Consider the following 12,968-nt stretch of genomic DNA (forward strand, 5'->3'; position numbering starts at 1 on the left):
TCCTTCAATACTAATCCTTGAGTCAATCTCTTCAGGTGCCTGAATTCCTCAGTAACTTGTTAATCCTCCTTAATCTTCTTCAACCTCTTACATAGAAGCCCAAAGTAGTAGAATATGATTTTAAGATTCTTTTCCTTTAAATGTTCCTCAATTTCTCCCAAATTTCTTCTCCTCACATTTTCTAGCCTTATTCACAATATTATCCATCCAAATCACCTGAACAATTTCCTTTATAATTATTCAGATCAAGGCTTTTTTCTTTTTCTACTCCTTCAAACTTTTATCATACAGCCTAGAAATAGAAAATTTTCTTTATTCTTCCCTACCTTACCTTTTGCTTTAGGCATATAGTATTTTCAATCTCCCTCTCCTCCCTGCCCCCACCTTCTAGTAGATTCAATTTATCTGAATAAGTATTTCCTGAGTATCTGTTAGACCATGTCAGAATTGAGAAATATTTTACAATCTTTCTTGTGAATGAGTGGATTGGCTTATAGTTGCTTCAATTTTTAATCTGTGATCAGTTGTCAAAGTTTTGAGTTCCAAATTCTATTTCTCCCTTCCTCTCCTCTGCCCTCCTTGAGATGGAAAGCAATTTGGTATAGGTTATAAATGTGCAATCATGTAAAACATTTCCTTATTAGTCATTTTGCTCAAGAAGACTAATGAGAAAGAAAGGAAAAGAAAGGAAGAAAGAAATAAAAACAAAGAAAAACAGTATACTTTTGTCAGTATTCAGATAACACTAGTTCTTCAAAGAAAGATAGCATTTTTCATCAAAAGTCCTTTGGGATTGTCTTGAATTGTAGTATTGTGAATAGCTAAGTCATTCACAGTTCTTAATCGTACAATATTGCTATTACTGTGTACAACATTCTCCGGGTTCTGCTCACTTCACACAGAAGTCTTAACAGGTTTTTTTCTTGCAATCATCCTACATATCATTTCTTACAGCACAATAATATTCCATCACAATCATCTATCACAGCTCGTTCAAGTCATTCCCCAACTGATGGGCGTTCCTTCAATTTCCAATTCTTACTAGAAATGCCAACCCCTGTTTCCTAGTTTTAATGCAACTACTTAAATTAGAAGATCATTTAAGATTTTATGAAAAAATCTAGTCAAAACTCAGATAGAAATCATAAAAATGACATGTGAAAATCATTCTTGTTTCCTGAGGCATCAATAATACTGCATAGCTTCTCAAATATTATTCTTATAATTTTGTCCTTTCAGGCTCTCTATTCTAAAATCAACTGATCAACATTTCTCCCTTCCCCATTGTATTTCAAATGTACTTTAAAAAATGGTCTGTCTGCCTATTTGTTGATAGTACATATTGTTCTGCAAAAGTGGGTCAGTCTGAAAAAAAAAAAACCCTCAGCAGACAAGTTTCATTGTAGCAGTTAACTGGATGAAGAAACTACCTTTGAATATTTTCCTCTTCTGGCTAATAGCACCACAGGAACAAATGGAGTCCCTGAGAGGCTTGTGCTCCATCTATCAATACATTTGCAGCAGGCTTATTGTGATAAAATTAGTGGCAAATGAAGTTTGCTGTCTCCTATTAATTTCCTCTGGATTTTTTTTCTTCTTCAAAATTTCACTTCTATTTGAATAATAATTAAAAACCAAAGATTCTTGTGCGATTCAGGGATAACACGGAATACGCCCAATTAGATTAAGCATTTGGCTGTATGCATTTGGTTTAATAACGTTCTTAGTTAATTGGGGAGAATTGATTTGTTTTGTAGAACTAATGTTCCAGTTGCCTAGGGATTAAATTGTTATAAATCAGTAATGACATTTTAGTGTAGGATTTCTGATAGAACATGCTTTATCCAGTTCTTCCACTATGTTAGCAACAAAATTTAATTATTAAGTAAAAGGGAGCTGCTTTCTTCAGGAACTCTTGCTACAGGGGTTACAAGCTCTGACTGTAATAGCCCCCATGGCTTTTGACAGAGGTGATATAAAATGGTATAATAAATCTGATGAGTATGATAGGTGCAAATGTTTCCTGTTTAACCCAGTTAGGTAACTAGTTGTATGGATTGGGATGGAATTTTTCTCCAACAAAGTCTTTTTTTTATTGCAGATTGTCCACAGAACTCTGGCGGCAATGTTGGGTTCCCTTGCTGCATTGGCAGCATTAGCTGTTATTGGTGACGTAAGTGGCAACATTTCAAATGCTTAGCCCATTTCTTTGCAAGATGTTTTGCTTACAGCTTTTGACAGGATCCAATTCAGTTTTAGGTAAAACTTCTCCTCCTTCCTCCACAAGCTGATGATCTTGGATGACAGTCATCGTTGTTTCTTAAAGCATTACACATAGTTGGGTTTCTTTTTGGTTAAACTTAAGGAAGCATAGGTAGAGAATAAATTGGTTTCCATGAACATGGATCTAGAGGTGGAACAAATCTCAGAGCTCATCTGGTGCAGCCCTTTCATTTTATTGTTGAGAACATGGAGGGCCCGGAAGCTTAAGTGAATTGTCCAGCCTCACGCAGGTAGCAAACAGTAGAGGCATAGAATGCCTCTTTTAAATCCACATATTTGGCACAATTTTCATATGGCTACGCTCAGTCAAACCATCTGTGTTACTGGTTTTCAAAATGACTAATAGTTTGGCTCAATTAAGTTAGTTACTTTAAAGGATCTCTGAATGTATAGCCACACAGTAACAAAATGGGGCTTAGCACCTCAGTTGAAATACAGAATCCTAGGTCAAGGGTTAGAAGATATCCCAAAAGCCATTTAGTCCAACTTCCTAATTTTTCAGATGAGGAAACTGGGGCCCATGACATTAGGTGACTGTTTTCATTCTTTTTCTGATGCCAAAATTGATATTTTGGCGATGGCTAAGTTACTTTTAAAAATTTCTTAATTTTTTGTTCTATACAGTGAATTTGATATTTCCAGTCTTAAAGACAAGAAACTTTACTCTTCTGTTGTTGGTTTCTTGTTCCTTTTTTGGTTCTGGTGTTGCCAAATCTCATTTTTTCCTTTGATTGGTTCTCAAGAAGTATTTGTTTAGTTACCTAACACTGTTACCTAACTAGATGCTGTTTGAGATATCAAAGAAATATGAGAATTGGGGTCCTTGTCTACCTGGAGCTTATAATCTAATTGGAGAGGCATGATAGTTTAGTAACAGTGCAAAACTGTTTATAGTTAAATGCCAGAATATGTAATACAAACAAAAGATTATTTAACTTCAGGGGAAGGTTCATAGAGGATGTATAACCTGCTGGCATTGAGGATGGATAAGATTTAGACAATTGAATAGGAGGGGGAAAAGTATACTAGGCCAAATTTTGGAAATGGCAATGAAGGTACTATGTTTAGGAGATAATAAGAATATTGACTTGGCTTGATTCTATTGTAGAGGAAGAAGGGGAAAAATTATGTAAATGCAATGAAGGCAAATTATATAAGGTTTAACCCGGCTGAAGAGTTAAGACAACCTATTGACTAGGGAAATACTAGACATTCTGGAGGACAGAAGTGACTTGGAGGAATTAATGATGTAGAAATGCATCTGGCAGGGGCATATAGGTTGATTTCAGGTGAGAGAAACTGAAGGTAGTAGATCTACTAATGAGACTCTTGGGGTAATGAAGTTCTATGCTAGTGGAATGGTAGTGGGGAGAATATGAAAGATGTTTCAAATGGATTGAGTATGAATAAAAAGTATAAAGGAAAGAAGTGAATCAAAGCTAAGTGTAGCAGTAGTTAAACTCTGGGCCAGGAGTGAGGAAGATATGAGTTCAAATTTGACCTCTGACACATACTAATTATGTGATCCCGGGCAAGTCACTTAACCTCTCTCAGCCTAAGTTTCCTCAACTGTAAAATGGGGATTATAATAGCACCTACCTTTCAGAATTGTTGTGAGGATCAAATGAGATAATATTTAGGGCACCAGGCACTTAGCACAATGCCTGGTACATAGTAGGAACTCACCAAATGCCTGTACCCTTGTCTTCCCTTGCTTTCCCTTCCCTTGCATGACAATTGGTAGTGACATTGATGGAAATAGGGAAATTGACAGCAGTGGAGATGATGGAAGTAGAAGTCACAAGATCATAGATCTAGATTTAGAGTGGATGTCAGAGGCCACCTAGTCCAACCCCTTCATTTTATAGATGAGAAAAGAAGGTCCAGGCTTGTGAGAGACTTGCCTTGTCACATAGCTGTGTGATGTGAGCCATCAAAGGTATGACTTGAACTCAGGTTCTCTTTGTCCAAAGCCTGTGTTCCTTCTGCTATGCAGACTCCTTTAGAGGCTTTGTGGAGGACTGGGAGGAGAATAATGAGTTTAGCTTTGTTTATATTGAGCCTGACCTGTGGGACATCCATGCAAAATACCCACTAGGTAATTATAGGTATGGCAGTGGAGTTCATGGTAGGGGCCAGGATTAAAGTGATCCTGAGAAAACGCAATAAAAGGCAGTGTTAGATTAGATGACACTATTGTTAGATAATAATATCTCTATCCATACAGATATGTTTTTACAAAGTACACTAGTAGAAGTAATTCACAATAATCAGTTATCAAGATAACAAGCAACTCATCACCAAAAGCATAACAAGACATTGAACCTGGTAAAAACTAGTTATAGTTAACTTTAAAAAGTATATGAGTTTTTGCATGTAGGCATGTCTAAACATAGCAACAATGGTAATTATCACAAAGTCTCCATAGTAGGAATTGCAGTAAAGCAACTCATAATTGCAAAGTTCAAATTTCATAGTCATAGAAATCAGAGGTAAAAAAATCTACCCTTATTAATTATGGATAGATTTAATTCCACTCATTCTATTCACTAAAATGACTGAGAAGATGCAAGGGTAGCTTTGTAATATGGTAGAAAGAGTTTCAGTTTTAGAGGGCAAACTCCATGAAGTTTTTAAATCTCCATATATCCTATGTGTAATGTCATTGTTGAAATGAATCAATAAAAATACATCACATTCACATACTCTTTTAAAGTTAGGAACTATTTTACATACATGATTTCATATCACACAACACTGGGTGGTAAATATGGAAAGTATTGTTATACCCACTTCACACATGAGAAAACAAGTTCAGAACTATCAAGTGACTTCCCCATGATTAGACAGCTAGCAAGCAGGAGTTGAACCCCAGATCTTCCTGATTCCAGATCCAGGACTCTATCTCAATGATCTCAATGCCCAATCAGTAAAAAAATGGAGCACACAGATTAATATATGTATATTTGTAAGTTATGTAATATGCTACTGCAATTATATGCCATAAAATTATAACGCATAAAAATAAAATCTAAAAGGATGTGATTAGGATGACATAACCAATATTTTAAAATTTTAGTTATTATTGGTACAGAAAACCTTTCTGCTCTTGAGAACAATGTGATTGATTTATTATTTTTTTTTTAAAATCCCTATGTTTGTCCTGGAGACTAGGTCAGACTTTTAAATAATAATTGTTTGTAATTATTTATTCAGTTAATTTGATCAGTAGAGTAAGCCAAACAGTTGGATTCCCTTTTGATTTAGATTTTTTTATGGAAAGACAAATAATTCCATCATATCTAATAAATAGGGCATAACAGTCAGTGAACATAAATTCCCAGCAGAGGTCATATTTTCTGCTGTATAACTATTAACCACATAGAAAGCAAAAATAACAAGCAAAAGTAAATGACTTCTGATTTTAATTCATCAGAAAGTTTTTTTTTGTCTTTATTCCTTTATCCTTACATGATTTTGCTAAATGGGTGGCACTATACCTGAGTTTCATGTTTATGTTTAGATATTTTAATTATGTTTTTATATGAATGTAAAGGACAGCAAAAAAACCCAGTTTGGTCAGACTATAAAATGCAGGAAGGATAGTAATGTGTAACAAGATTGGAAAGATAGATTAGAACTAGGTTGTGAACATGCCAAACATGGGAGATTTTATTTTATTTTGCCAGTAACAACAACCAGTCTGTCTGTCTGTCTGTCTCTCTCCCTCTCTCTGCCTTCCTCTCTCTCTCTCCCTCTCCTTATTTCTGCTTTAAGAAAATCATTACAGCAGGTGGATAAGAATGAAATTGAAAAGTAAAGGCAGGGCAAGCAAATAGAAGAGCTTTGTAATAATCCACCTGAGAGGAGATGAGGGTTTGAACTAAAATAGTAGAAAGGTGAGTGGAAAGAAAGTGATGGATGTGAGAGATGTGGAGATAGAAATGACAATATTGTGGAGGATGGGGTGCTTCCCACTTTTCCACCGAACAACTAATTGACCACATACCTCTTGAGAGGGGACCATGGTTCCCATTAGAGATCAATTCTCTATCTAATATACTATGCTGCCTCTCATTTGAAATTGAAGTAAACTGGGAATTACCAGATCCATGTTCAAATCTTACATTCAGTTGTGTTCCTTGACCCTGGTGAAGTCATTTTTATGTTTATATTTGTCTTCTGTCCATCCTAGGATTACTATAATATTAAATTATATTTTATAAATACAAAGAAATGTTTGGAAAAGTATGTAGCATTATTTAAATTAAACTATTTTTCTTACTTCTGCTATAATGTTGAGCAGATTCCATGAGAAAATAAGTCTGGGGCTAGAGGTGGGATTGTAGTGTTGGAACAAATGTTTTATTTCTTTGTATAATAATCCTGAGTCTTACTTTCTGAAAAAAAAGATGTTGAATGCATGCAATTGAGTTTGTGAGAACTGTCAGTGCTCTCTAGAGGCAAGGAGTCTAATAGGTTCTAGCCCGTTGGAGAGGGATTTCAAGTGAGAGTTGTTTGTATGTTCACAGCTAATGGCTACATCGGTGATACACAGTATTCACTGGTGATTTTCTTCTTTGATTGCAGAGACCCAGCCTGGTTAGAGTGGTGGAGTGGATTGATTACGAGACTCTGGCATTATTATTTGGAATGGTAATTAAAACCCTCCCTGTGAGACATCAGTATGGGACCTTGAGGATGCTTTCTTTAGCTTTTGCTAACAGACTTGTGTTTTATTAAAAGACCCTGAAAGGTTTGAAAATCAGTGCTTGATTGTGGAATGTAAGCTCATGCCTGCTTGACTTTTTTTTTCTCTGAAAACAATTAAAATGCCTTGACAGCGCATAAATAAGCTCTAGTTAGTTTTTAGCTGCAGAATTTGCCTTCTTTTTGGTGATAAATATAGCATGCTTTAGAGATTGGGGGAAATCTGATTTTCCTGAGGTTAGTACTTTGACAGCATGTTGATGGGATCGTGGATTTTTCATGGATCGTGAAAATTTCAAAATCATAGAGTATGATACCCTCATTTTGTAGAGGAGGAAACTGAGGCCCACATAACTGAAGTGACTTTTTAGCATGACATCTCAAAGAAAGGACTAGATAAAACCTTTTGGTGGGCATGACAGTGAACTTAAAGCTATTGGACACTGCGAATCAGTGTAGCACTAGCAGGCTGAATTCACAGTCTTCCTTTATGTCTTAGTAGTATATGAACTTGATCCCTTCACATATCATCTTTTCCAAAACATTTTCCCCAAAATTACTCTCCAATTTTTGATCTTCAATCTACTGGTGACTGTGCTGATACCTACAAATACATGCATATCTTATCTCATCCATCCTTAAAAATGCAATGAATGATATTAACATTTTTATTTATTATAGATCTGGAAAAACTGTCTACTCTTCAGAAACAACAGAAGCGATAGAAGATGTATCATTTTTTTAATTCCTATGTTTGACCTGGATATAGGGGAAACTTAATTCTACCATATCCTTAAGATATCACCCTATACGTTTCCTTCTCTTCCCAACTAAACTCTTAGAAAAAGCTGTTTTTTCTGAAAACAATTAAAATGCCTTGATAGTTCACAAATAAATTCTATTTTAATTTTTAGTTGCAGAATTTGTCTCATATCAGCAAATACCTACTAGATGTTTCCACATATAAGTCTTGAAGGCATCTCCAAGTTCAATATGTCCCAAACAAAACTTATCTTGCTCCCCAAACTCCCTAACTTCCCTAATTTTAACATCTTTAGTACTTTCAGTCACCAAGGTTCAAAGCCTGTCATCCTTGATTCTTTACTCTTTCACCCTCCCCTCCCCAAATCCAATTAAATTACTAAGTCTTGTTGATTCTATGTCCATATTCTCTCTCACATCTGTTCCCCTTTAGTCGTACATATGGCCACCATTATAGTTGAGACCTCCAACAGCTACCTTGTCTCACATGTCTGGTCTATACTCTATACAGCTGCCAAAGTGTCAGCCCAGATCTGACTCCCCTATATGAGGAGCTCCAGTGTCTCCTTATGGTCCCTAGGATCAAATACAGATGCTTTCTTTGGCATTTAAAGCCCTTTATAATTTTAGTTCCAATCTATTTTTGTTTTCCTAGTTTTTGTTTTTATTAGGAATTTTAAAAGCATCAGTACAAATGGATATTTTGATATATAAAGGAGATTGCATATGACAGTTGAGTGGTACCAGTAACTAGAATCCAGAAATTCTGAGTTCAAATCCTGTTCTAGATATTTACTAGAAATATGACCCTGAGCAATTCACTCTACCTATTTTAACCTCAGCTTATTTTTTAATCCCTAAAATGAGAATAATCATAGCATCTGCCTTACGGTGTGGTTGTGAGGATCAAACAAGATGAACTATGTAAAATGCTTGTAAACCTTAAAATGCTATATAAATTCTGGCTGTTATTTAACAATGAACTTTGTTATATAGTTTTTAAAAATAGAATTCTTGACTTTAACATAGCAGCAGCAAATGGAAGTGCCAACAAGGTTCTGTCTCCCGAAGAAATAAGTAGCAAACCTGAGAAAATCATCACTGACTATGAAATTCCACACTCTCCCCCATCCCTCACCTTAAGTGTAAATAACTTTGTGGATGCTCAGAGGCAGAGTAGATAGACAGAGCCAATCTTTGAGTCAGTAAGACTTGAATTTAAGTCCTGACCATCTGATGTACACTGGAAAGATAATTCTTCAGGACCCTAGGAAATTTTCTAAGACTATACAACAGTACAAAAATGGTTAAGGATCTGCATTGGTAGAGGAAGTTTCCTCACAAAGAGATCCATGTATCAGAGTATGTCAGACATGTGGCTTGTGGGACATATTGGTCCCATAACATTCTTAAATGAAGTTTGAACCAAATTAAAATTTAACTGGAAAATACAATAAAACATAGATAAAATTGCATTTTAAAATTAATTCATATGTAACCCATAGGAATCCTTATATTTGTATTAGTGGCTCTGATTTCTACTTGACTTTGATACTGTTGCCCCAAACAAATGAACTCATATTTGAGACCTTTGCCTCCTCCAAAAGGGTACTTTAAAAATCAAGTATAAGAATTGTAAGTGGTTTTAGTATCAAGCGTCCTCTGTCCTTAGACTCAAATGGGCAGAGTCAGCTGTTGTCCAAATGAATGATGCTCAGTAAACACTTGGCTTGAGCCACCATTTAAAGCAATCGTTTCCAACATGGCTCAGTGGAATTTTCCTACCTAGAGTCGAGTCAAAAACAATACTCTTGAATGGACTGATGGAAGAGGAAAATGTAGGAAGTGAAGATGGATATTGACCAAGATAATTCGTATTTTAGTTTAACAGAGATTTGTATAGAGAGTATTAGGTTCCACCCAGGTCCCTTTAATACCACCCTCTGTGATGCTGAACAAGTGACTCTAGGCTTCATGCTTCTTACTTGTAGAATGATGGTTGGGGTAGAGGCTAGATGTGGGGATATATACCTGAAATTCTGGTGCTGAGGAGGCTGAGGCTAGTGGATTGCTTGAGCTCAGGAGTTCTGAGGTGTAGTAGGGATACAGTCAATTAGGTGTTCATACTATTTGGCACCAATATGATAAACCTCTAGGAGTGGAGCACACTGGCCCAGATTAAAAAAAATAGAATATTTCAGTGGCTATAAACAGTGAGATTGGGTTGTGAGCAGCTGCTGTACTGCCAGTCTAGTAATGATACGGGGATCCAATCTTAAAAAATGGTGAGGAGAATAAGACTAAAACTCTGAGGTATCCTTTTAGCTCTCTCCCAATTTCTCCAATAAAAAAAAAAGAAAAACAAAACCCTTTTTAACAAATAGTCAAGCAAAACAAATATCTGTATTGGCCATGTCAAAAAATGTGTATCTCATTCTGCATTGGAAGTCTGCATCTCTTTGTCAAGAGATGGATAGCATGCTTCATCATTGGTCTTCTGGAATTATGACTGAGCATTTCATTGATTAGTCTTTCAAAGTTGTTTGATGTTTTCTCTTTGAAGCAAAAGATTTCTTGAAAATGATTTTAATTTACCATCCTCACTTCTTTGTTCTGTGTTTAGGGGCACCAGGTTCTTAGCTTGTTTCATTCTAGAAGAAGTTATGTAGGAAAGGTGGTTCACCTTAAGCTTTCATTGATTAGAAGAGTACACAGTTCTCCAAGTAGCTATTTAAAGTTATTTCACTGGTAGCTCTAAACCTTGTGAATAATTGAAGCCATCTTCTATCATCTAGGGAGGCTGCTAAGGGCAGCCACTGGAAAATTCTAACTAGTTAAAATTTATGTAACATCATCTTTAGCAGGAAACATCTGAGTGTGTACTAGGTGAATTGTACGTGATATGCTGGAAATGGAGGGATGGGGGAAGCAGAAGGGGTAGTTTGCAAAAGGATTTAAGTCCCTCTCCTTGCTCAAGAGACAAGATAACAACACAAAGTAGCATATACTAAGCACAAAAGTTATTATGTTAACTTTATTTTTTGATTAGCCAAGGTCAGACTCTTGATTCATTTTAACTTATGTTAACTTTATTTTTTGATTAGCCAAGGTCAGACTCTTGATTCATTTTAACTTACATACTGCACTAAACATCTTAGGTATTTCCACCCCTACACCTTATCTTCCTCCATCCTATAAATATTCAGTTGATATTTTGAACCCTGAAAGACTTTAGACTTGCCTTTTTATATTTCTATTTAAAATTTTTATTTTATTTTGAATAAAAATGTTAAAATTTTTTTTTAAAAAGTATTTTAATAAAAACATTAAAAAATTTATTTTATTTGAGTACATGCATTTATTTTCTTTCTCTTCTCCTTCTCACTGAAAAATAAAGAAAAACAAAACTCTTGTAACAAATAAGCATAGACTAGCAAAACAAGTTTCCATATTGGCCATGTACAAAAATGCATGTCTAATTCTATTTTAAGTCTATCACCTTTCTGTCAAGAGGTGAGTCTCAGGATTCATTATTGATCCTCTGGCTGTTGCATTGAACTGAGTTCTTAAATCTTTCGAAACTATTTGCTTTTTTATATTCTTGTTTTTACATAAATTGTCCTGACTCTACTGATTTCACTGTACATATGAGTTCATATAAGTCTATCCAGACTGTCCCTTTTTATCATTTCTCATAGCACAGTAGTATTCCATTACATCTATATGCCATAATTTGATCAGTTATTTCCCACTTGATGGACAATCATTCCCCAAGTAACAGATATCCCCTTAGTTTCCAGTTCTTTGCCACCATGGAAAAAGCTGCTATAAATATTTTTGTACATAAGGCCTAATAGTGACAATCACTGGGTGAAAAGGTATGCACAATTTTGCTTGTTGATCATTGTTCTAAATTGTTTTCCCAAATGACTAAACCACTTATTGTATTTCAGTTTGTTAGTGTGGACCAAAATTTCCAGCCTACTGTTATCTTTTTAAATATTAACTCTGTAATACAACATATTAGCTATACCTCTCATCTGGAAATTCTATATACTTACCTTCTATGTACAGAATATCCCAAACACGTTAGTGTTTGCTACTAAAACTTAAAAGCTTCAAACTCTACTAGGATGTTTGAAATACTCTGTGTTTGTCCAAATGATTGATAAAAGTATTGTGTAGGTTAGTGCCAAAGACAAAATTTTTCCATATGTCATTAAAAGCAAGTAGCTATCAAAATTGTTTTCCAAAAGTGTGAGTCTGATCATATCTGGTTTAAGTTCTCACCTCTAACACATAGCTAGGTCTTCAATCCTGGGCAAATCATTTTACTTCTCAGGGTACACAGGTAATTCTCTAAGACTATAAGCTGCAAAAAAGGTGCCAATCCACATTGGTAGAGGGAATACCTTCATCTGAAGTTCTCTGTAGTAATGAAAGTACAGATTTGATCTTGTCATTCATACAAATTTAGTAACCTTATTAAGAAAAGAGACATGAGATTAGTTTGGCATGACTGTTTTAGTGAACTCAGAACAACTAAAATGGATCAATAATTTCTTCTCTAAGTGCTCAGCAACGTGTATGACGTACTCTTTCACAAGTACATTCTTGGGGAAAATGCGGGGAAATGTGCTCAAGCTCACAGAGCACATCTGGTAGAAGGATCGCTCATAGTTCTTGGAAATCCACTTACCGGGATACTAGACTCTGTTCCAGCAGCTGCTATCTCAGAGATTCTGCTAGAATAGCAATGAGAAGTCTCAATCCTTTGGTCCAGTGAAGTTTGCTAGAACCTCCTTTGTGTGCATGAGGATGGGTGGGCAGAGTAGGAGGTGAGGATCAGGGTAAGAGACTCCGACTGATGCAAAGGCATAGGCCTTGGGCTTTACTCATCAATTTCAGGATCAATTCTTTTTCAGGGGCTTAGGAAGAAGGCTTCAAAGTAAGATGCCAGATGCTTAAATCTCTAGCCTATGAAATAGCTTGTGAATAAATGTCATCAACCCATCCAAATGCACTTCTCCTGTACAATGCTCCTGTTCATCTAGTAGCTTTCAGAGACAACTCGAGCAAAGACTTTTCTGTTTATTCTACTTCTTTTCTACTTCTCACTGAAAAATAAAGAAAAACAAAGCCCTTTTAACAAATAAGCATAAACTAGCAAAGTAAGTTCCTTAGCTTCAGTATGCACCTATCATGTCCATCTC

The 12,968-nt window shown here is 35.6% G+C and overlaps 1 protein-coding gene across 2 annotated transcripts in view; it reads left to right on the plus strand.

Moving 5' to 3' along the window:
* OCA2 (OCA2 melanosomal transmembrane protein) overlaps positions 1-12,968 on the plus strand; it is a 656,645-nt gene that overhangs the window by 218,235 nt on the left and 425,442 nt on the right. For both annotated transcript variants that reach the window (XM_072614578.1, XM_072614579.1), the window contains 2 exons: positions 2,102-2,173; positions 6,874-6,939. In XM_072614578.1, the coding sequence (XP_072470679.1) occupies positions 2,102-2,173; positions 6,874-6,939 (138 nt within the window). The remainder of the gene's footprint in view (positions 1-2,101; positions 2,174-6,873; positions 6,940-12,968) is intronic.

The sequence above is a fragment of the Notamacropus eugenii genome, chromosome 5 (assembly GCF_028372415.1).
Source record: "Notamacropus eugenii isolate mMacEug1 chromosome 5, mMacEug1.pri_v2, whole genome shotgun sequence".
NCBI lineage: Eukaryota > Metazoa > Chordata > Mammalia > Diprotodontia > Macropodidae > Notamacropus > Notamacropus eugenii.